Source organism: Tamandua tetradactyla, chromosome 13 (assembly GCF_023851605.1).
Source record: "Tamandua tetradactyla isolate mTamTet1 chromosome 13, mTamTet1.pri, whole genome shotgun sequence".
Classification (NCBI taxonomy): Eukaryota; Metazoa; Chordata; class Mammalia; order Pilosa; family Myrmecophagidae; genus Tamandua; species Tamandua tetradactyla.
This window is the reverse complement of record NC_135339.1, coordinates 58,599,266-58,615,145: the sequence shown is the minus strand read 5'-3', so window position 1 is coordinate 58,615,145 and position 15,880 is coordinate 58,599,266. Positions and strand designations below refer to the sequence as shown.

General features: G+C 37.6%; 1 protein-coding gene across 2 annotated transcripts in view; it reads left to right on the top strand.

Annotated features, from left to right (window-relative positions):
* Positions 1–2,563: 2,563 nt before the first annotated feature.
* ARHGAP19 (Rho GTPase activating protein 19) overlaps positions 2,564–15,880 on the top strand; it is a 91,148-nt gene continuing 77,831 nt past the window's right edge. Inside the window, exon 1 of one of the 2 annotated variants that reach the window (XM_077125626.1) lies at positions 2,564–2,638. In XM_077125626.1, coding sequence (XP_076981741.1) covers positions 2,583–2,638 — 56 coding nt within the window. In that variant the 5' untranslated portion in view covers positions 2,564–2,582. Of the gene's footprint in view, positions 2,639–2,748; positions 2,922–15,880 lie in introns of those variants that run through there. The other variant, XM_077125628.1, reaches the window with a different exon arrangement.

Here is a 15,880-nt window from a genome sequence, read left to right as displayed (position 1 = left end):
TGGGGGTGGGGCGAAGGACAAGGTTGGGGGCTCGTGGGCAAAGCCTCCTTTCTCTTACATCTTGTTCCTTCTTTTGCTTCCTTCTCTGCTTTCGACCCCTCTTTTTTTTTTTCCCTCCTCCATTGAGGGAAACACAGGAAGATTAGAATTCCACTTCTTTCCCCAAAGCTCAGAGTCTAGTGGGGGAGGTGGGTGTATTTGCAGTTACATCTGTGGCGCATTCAAGTCCATGCCCTTGTTCTAAAATCATCCCTGGCACGGCCAGCCTTCTTCACTTCTCCATAGTCCTGAATTTCTAGAAGTCTCTTCTCTACTTTGATATCTAGCCCTCTGTAATTCTAAGCTGTGTTCTGTTGCATGTGATTTATGTCAAGGTGTGCAGGCTTCTCAGCTGAGTATATTTACAGCACTCAGCAATGATATTTACTTTTAATCAGTAGTCACATCAGAACAGTTGGTTTTGTGGAGAAACACTCCCCTGTCCAGAGTAGGTGATTAAACTGTAACTAAGGTATAATATATGATCCATATCTCACAACAGTGTGTTATCTGAGAAGGGAGTTTAACATTCTTAACCTTCATAATATCATTATCTTGAACATTTATTTGGTTTTACTATGTTCCAGGCACTATGCTGTTAAGCAGCTTTACAGATATCATCTCATTATCTTATTATATTATCTTCATTATAACTCAATGAGAACTACTATTATCCCTATTTATGGAACAGCAAATAGAATCATAAAGTTAGGTAACTTGTCCAGGGTCACACAGCTAGAAAGTCAGGAAGCTAAGATTTGAACCTGGGCTCACTAACAACAGAGTTCATTCTCTTAATTACTAGGATATATTTATTTCCCCGATATTTTTTGAGCTTTTTATGAAAATGTGATTCTTCATTAAAACAACTGAACTGCAAATATAGTTGTGTGGTGTTCTTTTTCAGTGCAGTGGTAATATTTTAAAGTTTTGAACATTTCTTCTTTTGTGAAAACAGTTTAATTCAGTCAATCCCTCGATAGTCTGGGTGCCATAAGGGCAGGAAAAAAACTAAATCACACTTTGGGGAAGGGGCAGGATTTGAGCTTTGGGTTCCCAGCTTTGTGACTACATGGCAATTATGGAGTCGGGTTTTCCAAGGCTGTCTGGGTAAATGAAAAATTTTACTGATATATGTTTGCTGAATCTTCTGTTTCTTTTCATGTATTTGCTCACTAGACAATTTGTTAAACATAAAACTAAGTGCAATTTGATTATCAAACTTTTAATATTAATTCATTGATTGAAAAAGCCTTTTTAGAGCGTGTGTTCCAATTTTGGTTTGGGCAATACAGTGTGAGGACTTGTTTATTCATTTGTTCTAAAAAATTTATTAAAGAGCCACTATATACCAAACACCGTGGAGAATAAAATAGTGTCAACTTGTGGCAGGAAGTCTAGCTGGAAAACTCCACACAAAACAAATGTCTACACAAACAGCTATAAAATTGTAAGGTGAGATAGAAACTAGGAAGGGAGAGTACAGAGTGCTATGTGAAAGTTTAGTGAGGGAATTAATTTATACAGTGGGGGCCATGGAAGACCTCTGATCCAGTGACATTTAGCTGAAACCCAAAAGAGTAGGTGAAAAATGGGCCAGGCAGAAAGCATAACTTGTACAAAGGCCCTGAGGCAGAAAGAGTTTAAGAAACAGCCCCATGAGTGGGTAGGACAGAATTTAGTGAGAGTGCTGGGAGAACCAGAGATAAAAGGATGTCTGAAGTAACAAGGGAAAGCTCCCTAAAAAATTGAGCATACAAAAACAATATAGAAAAAAAATTAATGCTTTAAGTTTATAATACTCTCACATCTGTTGCCTCAATTATTCCCTACCAGAACCTTCTGAGGCAGGGACGGCAAGCATAATTATTATTTCTATTATTGAGGATAAAAACTCAGTCAAGGACAAAATAAACTTTCGGTTCCATGATTCAGACTAAGGTGGCAAGCTTTGTGGGTTCTCTGGGAAGCCGGAAGGGAGCATGGGTGGGAATCCAACAGAAGTGACCAACTGCTCTGCTGTGTGAGTTGGGATAAATTTCCCCACTTGAAGAAGGAAGGCTTTGAATTACACTTAAAATTAAGTACTTGGGTACGCACTCTGTTCTTGCTCTTCTAGGCATCTTCAGCATTAGTGGAGCCAACGGGGCTTGCATTTAAGAGAGTGAATCTTAAAAGTCACTTTCACTTCGGTAGCTCTAATTCTGAGACCTTACACGTCAGGACAATTTTGGGCATTACCTCCCAAGGGATTTCAGACTTAAGCCTAAAAGTCGATGGAATCTGCAGGGTTAATTGAAATGAGAAACTACATCTCCCGGCAGGCATCGCGGCTGAGTACTCCATTCTTTTCCGCCAGGGCCGGGAGCGACCAATGTCGGTTTGTTATTTGAATAGACTAATAATATCGGGAAGCTGTGCACGTTGAGAAGGGGCGGTCAAGTCACCCAATCGCTTGGAAGAGGCCGCAACATCTAAGCCAATCCAAAGGCTCGGGGGCGGGGCCTGAAGTGGGGGGCGGTGAAAGAGCTTTGACGACTAAGATGGCGACCGAGGCGCAGAGCGAAGGGGAGGTGCCAGCTTGCGAGCCAGGCCGGAGGTGAGCCTACATCCCGGTCCAGCTGCCTAGGAAACGAGGCCGTGGGCCGGTCGTGCTGTCACCACCCTGCCCCTGAGTCACAGTGACCCAGCATTGCTGGGCTTTGTTTCTTCCTCCCGCGGCGCTTTGCGCCGTCTCGCCTGTGGGGCTGAGGTGCTGAGGTTTTGCGTCTGGTACCCTGACGTGGCTGATGTCCGATGGAGGCGCGCCGCGACGTTGGCCGCAAACCTACCTGTTGAAAGTGGCAGCACCGCCCGCCTTTGCGCTGAGATTTGTGTTCATGGTGGGGAAACCGAAGCCCATAGCTGTCCAGCGAATATTTCACAGTCCCACACAGCGCTGGGCAACAACGCTGACAGTGCCTTTTAATCTACCCTGAGGTAGTTCGTGTGGTCAAGTCAGAGCAAGGATTTGAGTGTCAGAAACGGGTTAGAGTTGGCCTCCCCACGTACTGGCTGTGTCCTTGGGCCAAGTTTTTAACCTCTTTCAGCTTCAGTTTCTTCGTCTGTTAAATGAACATAATGATGTCTGTCCCAGAAAATGTCGAGATTCAGTTAGGTAATCCATATAAAGCTCCTAGTGGATAGCAGCCACTCAATAGTGATCTTCTTTTTCCTAGTAGAACAGCTAAAGAACAGACCAGAGGGATCTGCAGTCTTGGAGGTTTAAGACTTTATTTCTACAGAGAGAGAAAGCTAAGCAGGCATACCGAAATTTAGCGTTTCCCGGAAATGATTTTTGGGTGGTCTTGCCCAGGCCGTGAGACTAGTTGTTTTTAACTGACTACAACTTCAGCATAGATCAGTAAAACTCTTTGGTTTGATACATTAATGCCCTTTGTGCCAGATAGGATCAAAGAGTCTTGGGAGGTGGGTCTGAGAGCGGGCACCGGTCTCCACCCGAGTGGTTGAACGTGTGAATTCATATTTTACACGAAAGAGTTTAACTTTCTTGGAGCTGTTAAAAAATGGTTGACTATTTTTGCCCTGGAACAGTAGAGGGGATTGATAATTTTAATTACATCATCCCTCAAAAATAGAGAATTATAAAAATCTGAGGACAACTAAAATGCTATTCTGTAGCAGGAATAGTTTGAATTTCTTTAAAGGATTTTGAATTTAGATTTTGGGTGAGAGCATCACATGACCAATAAGTATTTACACAAGCTTATCTGAACCTGAAACTATTATCAATTCCATCAGGTAAAAGGGAAGTTTGGAGTTGCTATAAAATTTCTATGAGGGCAGGACCCATAAATGTTTTTATCACGTATTCACTAGCACTTAGCATTTTGCAGGTGGCCAGTAATAAATGAGTAATAGTCTTTATTGTTTCAAAGACATAAAATATTACCCTGTGGTATTAAATACTATGCAGATTATTTTCTTGCTTTGCAGATATTAACCCAGTGTTCTGTTGGTGATGTGGTCCCTTTTAATCCAAAATGATGAGGAAAGAATTATTTGATTTGCATAGATGAATACACAGTTGAATGTTGAGGAGAGATCTTCCTTTTAGAACTGTCTTTCTAGTTCACCACTATTTTAGGCCTGCTGCTGATAATTAGGAATGTTTTAAACAAAGAATTAAATACAGAATAATTACTCTGTCCATAAAGTATAGCCCGGTTGAGGAGGGTATGGATTTGCTGTGAAACAGCCCTGGGAGTTCTCAGAGAAATCAAGACTTCAGTCCGCTGCGAGAGTTCTTGACTCAGTGGCAGAAGAAATTCAAGGACTGTTCAGTGTGTATAGACAAATAGTTTAATAAGCTCGATGCTAGAGAGCCCTGCATAATTTCATATAATTTGAGACCTCAAATTATATATATATATATATATATATATATATATATATATATATATATATATATAAACACCATGAAAGTTCTTGACTCAGCCACAGGAAAGAACTCAAGGACTAGTCTGTATGTATAGCCAAGGAATTCAACGTCTGGTCAGTGTGTACAGCTCACAACTTTAATGTGTAGCCAAAGTACATACTCAAAGAAAGTGACCATGGGCCTTCTTCAAAGGAGGAGAAGTCCTCTGAGGTCACGGCTCTTGCATTATAAGGACTTGGAGGGGACCTTCCACCTCTGGTTATGCTAATAAGGGATCGATGAGCTGAACTTTTTTTTTTTTATTAATAAAAAAAAATTAACTAACACAACATTTAGAAATCATTCCATTCTACATATGCAATCAGTAATTCTTAATAGAGCTGAACTTTTTATTGGTTCTTTTTGGGTGCGGACCTGAGTGAGAGCTAGGTTTGTGAGGGCTAGGTGTGCATGCGCCAAAAGGAGCTTCTTGTTATAAGTCTTAGGATCTCTTCCCCTCCCTCCTTCCCGATCGACATGCTGATTCCTGGCCTTCATCAGGTAGAAAAATGCTTTAAAATTTAACTCTCTCTGCGTGTTGGTGGGGGTCACATTTCATTCTTTTTCCATGTGAGTATCCTGTTATTGTAGCACCATTTGTTGAATTTTTGTTTGTTTTTCCTTTCTTTTGTTTGTTTGTTTGTTTCTGGAAAGTGCATGGGCTGGGAATTGAACCTGAGTCTGCTGCATAGCAGGGGAGAATTCTATCACTGAACTACTCCTGCACCTTCAAGTTACTTTTTTTTTTTTTTTTTTACATGGGCAGGCACCGGTAATCGAACCCGGGTCCTCAGGCATGGCAGGCAAGCACTCTTACCTGCTCTTACCTGCTGAGCCACCGTGGCCCGCCCCCTTCAAGTTACTTTTAACTGAACAATACTAAGAGGGGGATCTGCAAAATAGAAGTGATCTGTTTTATCAATAGTAGTATAAAAATAGTAGACCTTTTCTTTTTTTTTAGCTTTGGCAGGCACCAGGAAACGAACCGGTGTCTCTGGCATGGCAGGTGAGAAGTCTGCCTGCTGAGCCACCAAGGCCCTTAAAGAGACCTTTAAGGGTAAAAGAGAGAAAAAGCCAAATCAGGAAATGAATATAGCTACTTCCCCCCACCATTGGCAGTAGGGAAATATAGCTCAGTGCTTTTGAAATTGAGATGAGAAAAAAGGGAACATTTTAACTATTATTAGGTAAAAATGGGAACAGCTTTTTAACCTTAGTATTTACTGCGGGGGGGGGGGGGGCGGTGCGGGGGAGAGCCCACTGTGAATCAGGAAAAGCAGATGGGAATATACAGTGATGGAGGAAGGTAAAGTAAGCTGTGGTGGTGATGGCCTTTGTGAAATGTTGGTGATAGTATGCCACAGTGTTTAAGTTCTGTGCTTAAGAACAAACTTCAGGGTGCATGCTTCCCATTTTATAAATGTTTCTTGAGGATACAGAAGGTGCCTGAAAGATGGGGAAATGTTCTTGTATTTTGCTAGTTTACATACATCTTAGAGCATAAAAGACTGGCTAATAAACACATCTTCCTGAAATTTTTTTTTGATAAATTGTTTTTCCCCAGTGGCCCATCCACAAAAGTGATAAATTGAACTTTTCATTGATCTTAGGAGGACTTGTCTGTTCTCATATGTGCAAGTTAAGACAGAAAACACATTTTAAGTATTTGAATTCAGTGTTAGGTTTGTGCTGTCCAGGTCTATCTAAAGGATAATGAGGAGTAGATTTCAGTGGTCTCTCTCTCTTTTTTTTAAATAATAAGCCTAATTTGTTTTTTCACAACCACACAGTATAATGCTTTAAAAGCTGTACAGCCATACAGTGTTCCTCAAGAATTAAGGCCACTGTGACATAGCTCAACAGCTCCAGGCTCTTCCCATTAGCCACTCCAGCACACCACAAACTGAAAAGGGACATCTATGCAATGCCCAAGAACAACCTTCAGAGTAACCTCATTCTGCCCGAAATCTCTCAGCCACTGAAATTTTTAACCTTGTCTCATCTCCTTCCTCCCTCCTCTGGCCAAGAAGGCTCCCGCATTCCGATGATGCTGGGTCCTGGCTCATCCTTGGGAGGCAGGTCCCGTGGTGCCAGGGACACCCACACCCCTGGGAGTCATGTCCCACGTAGGGTGGAGCATCTGGTTTTATTTTACATTTTTATCAGTTATCTGGCTTAGAGAGTTTTAACATAATATATGTAGATAGTTTTCCTTCTTGATTGAAGGAAGAGAGAAGAAGTTAGAATTAGAGTTTTAAAATTAGTCTTTCTAAACTGGTAAATTGTTAAGTTTTTGGTAAGCAGCCTGAAACCACAGTGTAAAGCAAAGCAAATACTACTGGGTAAACTTGCTTTCATTAGTCAAAGCAAGTGGTTTAAAAGTATCATAAACACTGGAGGAATGATGTAGGAAATCTGTACACTTTGTTAGATGGCATCTATAAAAATTAAATTCATTTAAAACTCTTAATTCAGTCTTTTCTTTTCAGATACATATTTAATCTCCTCTTCCCCCTCATTTTCAGACACTGCATTTAAAAGTGATGTCTCCTGAATGGTGTTAAATTTGGCAACAGGGCTACAACTCAGATGTGTTCTGTTGCACAGCGTCTGGTCAATGTTCTGTGCTTATACAAATATTAAAAAAAATTTGTTGATACTCAAATAGTCATGGCCTTCCTTGCTTGTGAAAGGCAAAGAATGAATGATAACGTCGCTGCAGTTGGCCATTGTTGCGTAAGGTGAGAGAGGAAGAGAGAGTCTAGAAAGACGGCGTTTATAGCTTAGTGTGTTTTAGAATCATAGATAGCAATTTAGTATTTTCTTCGTTGACAGTTGGTTGCTCTACTCCTCTAGGACTCTTTTTATTTATTTTATTGTGGTAACATATATACAACAAATATTTGTTTATATGTTTGTATTTGTATATATATTTTTTACTTAAAAGTATCATCACTTTCAAGTAAACAATTCAGTGGTGTTAATTACATTCACCGTCTAGGGCTCTTATGCTAGCTTTTTCTTATTCAGGAGTCCATAGCCTACAAGTCCATTGAAACTTTGAAAAATATGTACACCTTATTCGCCACCTCTCTCACTGTAAAATGAATTTATATTTACTATAAAAGTTTAGGAAAATATTTAGAAAAAAAAAAACCAGCCATTTTAGTTTTACCAAGTAGAGATAACCATTATTAATATTTTGGTGGATTTCTTTGAGTGCTTGCTTTTGTACTTTCTCCCTCTTTTTCTGTTTTTTTGGTGGGGGGGTGGGCGTGCATGGTCCGGGAAACAAACCCCTCTTCTTCTTTTATCTTCTCTTTTTCCAGGCTTCCATTAGCTATATCACTACTTCATATTGTGAAAGTATTTAAAAGCATTTATATTCTGTTTTAAAAGTGTAATTAAATATTCTATTTATTGTGTGAATGCTGATTCAAAAATGGAAAACTAAGGACAGCATTATTTAGAATAGCTGTAAATATTATGCTCTGCAGAGCCACGTAGTGTGCTTAAACCTCCAAAGAAAGAATTACAATCCTAAATCATCAAAACCTGCTTTTATCTAAGAAGGATGTGCAAAACATCAATGTTAAATTCTCTTCTCTTACACTTCGTCATTTGCTCAAAATTATACTACATTTTAGTTTGCTTGAAACATGGACTTTTTAGCTTTTCTCCTGTAGCTTTTTTTTCCTGTAATTTAAAACTTTTATTTATTTAGATCTTTTCACAGTAAGCTCTGTCAATGATTTTTGCTTTGTTTTTATCTTCTTGGAGTTAAGGTATCCCATTCTATGTTGTCCTAAAATAATTGAATTAGTTTTAATCACAATAACCGTCTTGATAATAATATCAGTGCAATTTCAAGGAAATTTTACCTTCATCCCACTGCATAAATACCACTCTTCTTCCTGAAGCGGAATTATTTTAAAAAGGGGCAGTGTCTTTTAGTTTATAACTAAAGGTTTTTTTAAAGGCTGTGAGAGTTGATACTTAAACTTTCAAATATGAAAGACAGATGTTAGAACTTTTTTTTCTAAATCTTCAACTTTCAACTCTCTCTCTTTTTTAAAAAAATATTTTTATTGATAAATCCTAAAGCTTTTTGGTTTCCCAGAATTCTCTGACTTTTTTTCCTTGTTGACAGAAATATGACTTTATTGTATAATTATATACTTTAGGTTTCTTATCAGATTTTTGTAAAGGAATCCTCTTTTTTCCTTGAAGACATTCTTCAGGCAGTAATCTGATTTCTGTTTCCAATTTGGATTGATTCTTTTCTAGGCCTGTTGCTTAGCTGTCTGCCTGTAAGTTATTTTCATGGTACTCCTGTATTAGTTTTGTTGTTTCTTGGATCTTTTTTCTTAGCTTCTTTTTTTCATTTTGTTGAACTGCATCTCTAAGTAATTCTTTTTAAGAAAGGGAGCACATGAGAGTTAAACTTTCCAAGTGTTTGCATGTTTGAAAATGCCTCAATTTTGCCCCATTCATGTGATAGTTTGATTTACAGAAGTTAGCTCTCAAGGCAATGTTCCTTTCCAACTTTGAAGGCATTTCTCCATTGTCTTCTAGCATTAGTGCTACTTATTAAAAGTCTGATTCTAGTTTAAGTCTTTTTGCTTTGTAGATAAGTTGTTCTTCTCTGTCTGAAAGCTTTTAGATTTTTTTCTGTTCTTGTTTCTTTTTCCTTGGAATTTTGAGAGTCGCAACCTGTATCTAGGTTTGTGTCTTTTTTTCACTTATCTTGCTTGACATGGAATTGCCTCTGTGATGTCATATTTAATAAAGCAATATCAAATCCACAGTCATGAAGATTTGCCTTTATATTTACTTCAAAGATTTTTATAGTTTTAGCTCTTATATTTTAGGCTTTGCTCCATTTTGAGTTTATATTTGTATATGGTATGCAGTAAAGATCCGACTTCTTTCTTTTGTGTGTGGCTATTCAGTTGGTCCAGGACCATTTGTTTAGGAGACTGTTTTTTTTTTTTTTTATGACCAACTTCTTTTTTTTTTTAATTGACAAGATATAACATACAAACATGAACTTCTTTCTTTTTTTTTTTTTTACATGGGCAGGCACCGGGAATCGAACCCAGGTCCTCGGGCATGGGAGGCAAGCATTCTTACCTGCTGAGCCACCGTGTCCCGCCCCAAACATGAACTTCTTAACATATGAACGTTCCATTCTTCATATTAATCAGTGACTCACAGTATCATCACCATGATCATTTCTTAGAACATTTGAATCACTCAAGAAAAAGAAATAGAAAGAAAAAAGAAAAAACTCATACATACCATACCACTTACCCTCCCTCTTATTGACTGTTAGTATTTCCATTTACCCAATATATTTTAACCTTTGTTAGGAGACTGTTCTTTACCCATTGAATGGTGTTGATGTCGTTATGCTTATTGAAAATCAGTTGACCATATGTGTGAAAGTTTATTTCTGAAATCTTAATTCTATTCCCTTGATCTGTATGTCTGTTTTATACCAGTACATACTTTTTTTCTTTTTTTGGAATGGGCAGGCTCCTGGAAACGAACCCAGGTCTCCAGCACAGCAGGCAAGAATTCTGCCACTAAGTCACTGTTGCCCAGTACATACTATTTTGATATTATAGCTTTGTACAAAGTTTTGAAACCAAGAAGGGTAATACTTCCTTGTTTTCTTTTTCTCTTACAAGATAGTTTTGGCTTTTAGGCCCCTTGCAATTCCATATGAATTTTAAGATCCGCTTTTCCATTTCTGTAAAAATGGCCATTGGAATTTTGATGTCTATTCAGAATCCATAGATTGCTTTGGATAGTATCACTCCCATAACAATATTAAGTCTTCAGTCTATGAACACGGGATATCCCTCCTTTTATTTAGGTCTTTAAGTTCTTTCAACAGTTTTATAGTTTTCAGAATGTAAAATTTTTACTTCTTTTGTTAAAATTATTCCTTAGTATTTCATTCTTTTAAAAATTCTTTTTAATGTATTATAGTGGAATTATTTTCTGAATAATTTTTTGAATTGCTCATTACAAGTATATAGAAATACAACTAATTTTGGTGTTTTTTTTTTGTTCTTGTATCCTGCAGCTTTGCTGAATTCATTTATCAACTCTGTTTTTGTGTGTGTGTATTCTTTTGGAATTGTCTATCAATAAAATCATGTCATCTGTAAATAGAGGTAGTTTTACTCCTTCCTTTATAAAAATTCTTTTTAATATATTATAGTGGAATTATTTTTGTAATATTTTGATTGCTCATTGCAAGTATATAGAAATACAACTGATTTTGGTGTGTTGTTCTTGTATCCTGCAACTTTGCTGAATTCATTTATTAACTCTATTTGTGTATGTATTCTTTGGAATTTTCTATCTATAAAATCGTGTGATCTGTGAATAGAGATAGTTTTATTTCTTCTTTTACAATTTGGATACCTTTTTTCCTTTTTCTTTCCTAATCGATCTGTTTGGAACATATAGTACAGTGTTAAATAGAAGTGGCATAATTGGTTGTCCTTTTCTTGTTCCTGATCCTAAAGGGAAAACTTTCAGTCTTTCACCACTGAATATGATTTTAGCTGTGGATTTTTTATGAATGTCCTTTATCTTGTTGAGGAAGTTCCTTTTGACTCTTATTTTATTGAATGTTTTTTTTTTTTATCATGAAAGGGGTTGAATTTTATCAAATGGTTTTTCTGCATCAATTGAGATGATTGTTTTTTTTTTTTTTTCCTACATTTGATTACTGTGGTGTATTACACTGAGTGATTTCTGATAGCTGGCGCTCAAAGCCACGTTTTTTCTGTTGTTGTTTTTTTTGTTTGTTTTGGTATGTGCAGGCTCTGCGACTTGAACCCGAGTTTCTGGCATGGCATGTGAGAATCCTGCCTGCTGAGTGATTCTGGATGAGGGACTTCTCTTGCATTCCTGGGATAAATCCCACTTGGTCATGATGTATACCTCTGTACTGCTGCATTTGTTTTCCTGGTATTTTGTTGAGGATTTTTGCTTTGTACTCACAAGGGATATTGGTCTGTAGTTTTCTTTTTTGGTGATGTTTTTGCCTGGCTTTGCTATCAGGATAACACTGACCTCATAGAATGAGTTAGGAAGTCTTCCCTTCTCTTCAGTTTTTTTGAAAAGTCTGAGAAGAATTGATGTTAATCCTTCTTTAAATGATTGGTAAGATTCAGTGAAGCCATCTGATTACGGTCTTTTCTTTGTTGTGAGGTTTTTGATTACTGATTCAACCTTTTATTATAGGTCTATTCAGAGTTTCTCTTTTATATTTACCCATGTAGTTACCTTTACCAGTGTCCTTTTTTTTTTTCTTTTGAGTGCATGGTCCAGGAATCGAACCTGGGTCTTCTGCATGGAAGGCGAGCATTCTACCACTGAACCACCTGTGCATGCACCCACCAATGTCCTTCTTTAAAAAAATAATTTTACTGACAAATCTTCATACACATACAGTCTATACATGGTGTATAATCAGTGGCTCACAATATCATCACATAGTTGTATATTCATCACCATGATAATTTTTAGAACATTTGCATCACTGCAGAAAAAGAAAATAGAAAAAACTCACATATCCCATACTCCTTAGCCCTCCCGCTCATTGACTACTGATATTTCAATCTACCCAATTTATTTTACCCCTTATCCCCCCTATTATTTATTTATTTTTTTATCCAGTGGTCCATATCCTGGATAAAAGCAGCATCTGACACAAGGTTTTCACAATCACACAGTCACATTGTAAAGTTATATCATTATACTGTTGTCTTTAAGAATCAAGGCTACTGGAACACAGCTCAGCAGTTTCAGCTACTTCCCTCAAGCCACTCCAATACACCATAAACTAAAAAGGGATATATATATATATATATATGTATATATAATGCATAAGAATAACCTCCAGGATAACCTCTTAACTCTGAAATCTCTCAGCCACTGAAACTTTATTTTGTGTCATTTCTCTCTTCCTCCTTTTGGTCAAGAAGACTTTCTCAATCCCATGATGCCAGGTCCTGGTGAATCCCAGGAGTTCTTCCCATATTGCCAGGAAGATTTACACCCCTGGAAGTCATGTCCTGTGTAGGGGCCAAGGGTGGTGAGTTGACCTGCCGAGTTGGCTTAGTGAGAGAGGCGCATCTGAGCAACAAAAGAGGTTCTCTAGGGGTGTCTTAGGCGTAGTTATAAGTAGGCTCAGCTTCTTCTTTGCAGGAATAAGTTTCATAGGGTTGAACTGCAAGATAGGGGGCTCAGCTTCAATTTTATCTTGGTTGTCCCATTCTAACTTTTTCATGTTGGAAGAGGCTGTCAGTAATATGGGGTAGGGAGATGGAACTAGCTGATGTTCTGGAGAGGCTGACCTTTCTAGGTCTTGGGACTTATTTGATTTAGGGACCCATATGGAGGTTGTAGATTTCTGGAAAGTTACCCTAGTGCTTGGAAACTTTGTAGAATCTTTTATATTGCCCTAGATGTTCTTTAGGATTGGCTAGAATGGTTTTAGTTGGGGTTTGGCATATATATTTATTTTATAGATGAGGAAGCCGAGATTGAGAATGATTGTGAAGTGGCAGACTCAGAATTTAAATGTACATTTTCAACTCCATAGCTGTATCCTCTGAACCACACTGCTTTTCCATTAGAATATCTAATTATATATGAGTCAGGGAAGAAGCCATGATATCTGTACTGTTCTTACAGTGCTGAAGAAGGAAAGTAGTAGGTTACATGGAAGAGTAAGATCTGGATAGGATATGAATAGTTGTGGTAAGGTGTTGGATGAAATGAACAGTTGATGTTTGCTGCTCTTTGTTTTCCAGACATCCCACCTTTCTTTTTGTCTTTCACGTTAGGACATAGCATTTGTGAGGTTAAAAAGAAGTCAGAGTGGTAATTAATATTTTAAAATTTCAACTTATGTGTGAGAGACTAAAGCAAAAAATGATTATTTGGTACAAAATTTATATTTTGACTAGTGCATTTCCTAATATAACTTATGTAGATAACTTAATTGAACACCATAAGTACGTGGAACTTTGAGTAGGATATGAGATTTTGTTGTTTTGTCCAGAGTGATGCCCCAATAAATCCTAGAGTGATTTAATCAGTGAATAAAAAAGTATTTGCAAAGTCTCTTTTGGGGAATGGTGAGAATGGGGGAAAATTTAACCTCCCCAAGTTGACGAAGAGAAGTATAGTTATTGAGTGCTTCTGGCTAACTAGAAGTCTTTTGCTAAGAATTTTCAATATATGAAGTCATGTAGATATGGACAATTCAAAGTGCTAAAGCGAAAGCATTAATATCACTCTGGACTTTTGAATGGGTTTAAAAGTAGTCTTTTGGAATCTAATCTGATCATACATAGGGGTCCTGTGTTTTAATTTTCTGAGGCTCATGGCATTTAAATTCTATAGAAAGAGAGAGGCTCCTGAAGCTTCGACAATACTTTTTTGAGGGGTAAAGAGCTTTTAGATAATGTTAGGAGAGATACTATATTGTCAGTGAAGCATCCTATAGAGTTTTCTATTTGACAATAGGGAATTTTGATGTTGCTTTCTTAATACAAGTAAGAGAGAAAAATTTATGGAGTGTCAGCAACAGAATTAATACCAATTCTTTTGACACCCAAAAGGACAAAAATTATCAAGTAAATAAGTCAATAAATTGTATTGATAATCTGAGGAAATATAATTAGTCTTCTTGACTGAGAACTTTACATCATCATTCCATAGGGAAAAATCTTATATTATTCTCTTAGGCCAGGTTTCCAAAAAATGTCCAGATTAAGAAGGTAAGGAATCAAGAATTCTTTCATCTCCTAAATAGTTTGTGATTTAATTCAGATCAAGTTGCCTTAGTAGTTTGAAACAGTTCAAATTGAGATAAAATATAATGCCCATATTTTACTTCTAGCTTCTCTAAAATAGTGGAGACTAAAAGAGATATCAATTTAATGATTGAGCATTCATATTCATTTGTTAAGTCCTATCTTCTATGTATAATTCCACCACCTTTGATCTTTCCATACCTCTCACTGGGGTTGTTTGGGCTATAGCAATTCTAAATTTTTGTTATTAGAAGAGTCTGTCACTAATATGGGGTAGGGAGATGAAACTATCTGATGTTCTAGAGAGGCTGGGCTAGGTTTCAGGACTTACCTGGACCAGGGACCCATCTGGAGCTTGTAGGTTTCTGGCCAGTTACTCTAGTGCCTGGAACCCTTGTGGAATCTTATATATTGCCCTAGGTGTTCTTTTTTTTTTTTTTTTTTTTTTTTATATACATGGGCAGGCACTGGGAATCGAACCCGGGTCCTCGGGCATGGCAGGCAAGCACTCTTACCTGCTGAGCCACCGTGGCCTGCCCAACCCTAGGTGTTCTTTAGGATTGGCTGGAATGGTCTTGGTTGGGGATTGGCAGGTTATGATAGATAGCAAGTTCTACCTGAAACTTGCATAAGAGCAGCCTCTGGAGTAGACTTCTCAACTCTATTTGAACTCTCTCTGAGGGGGCTACTGTATTTTTTAAAAATATTTTTATTGAGTTATCATCATGTACCATACATCATCAGTGGCTCATAATATCATATAGTTATGTGTTCATCATCATTTTCAGTTTTAGAATATTTGTAGCATACAGAAAAAGAAATAAAAAAAAGAGAAAAACTCCATACATCCTATACCCCTTACCCTTCCCTCTCATTTACCCATTTTTGCACTCTACCCATTTTCTTTTATACCTTATCATCCCCCTCCATTATTTATTTATTAATTTGTTCTTATTTTTTACTAATCTGTCTATACTCTGGATCAAAAGAGTGCCATGATCCAAAGGTTTTGACAATCACATGGTCATACCGTTAAAAGCTATATATATAACTATACAGTCATCTTCAGGAATTAAGGTTACTGGAATACAGTTCAACAGTTATAGGTATTTCCTTCTAACTATTCTAATACACAAAATCCAAAAAGGGATATCCATATAATGCCTAAGAATAACCTCCAGAATAACCTCTTGATTCTATTTGAAATCTCTCAGCACTAAAACTTTATCTTGTCTCATTTCTCTTTTTCCCCTTATGGTCAAGATGGCTTTTTCAATCTCATGGTGCCAGGTCCCAACTCATCCCCCAGAAGTCCTGTCCCACATTGCCAGGGAGATTTTCACTCTTGGGAGTCATGTCCCATTTATGGGGGTGGGTTGTTGGGGGTGCAGGGTAGTGAGTTCACCTGCCGAGTTGGGTTAGAGAGAGAAGCCATATCTGTGTCCATGGTTGGTTCAGTGGTAGAATACCCCCCTTATTTGTGGGAGACCTGGGTTCGATTCCCAGACCATGC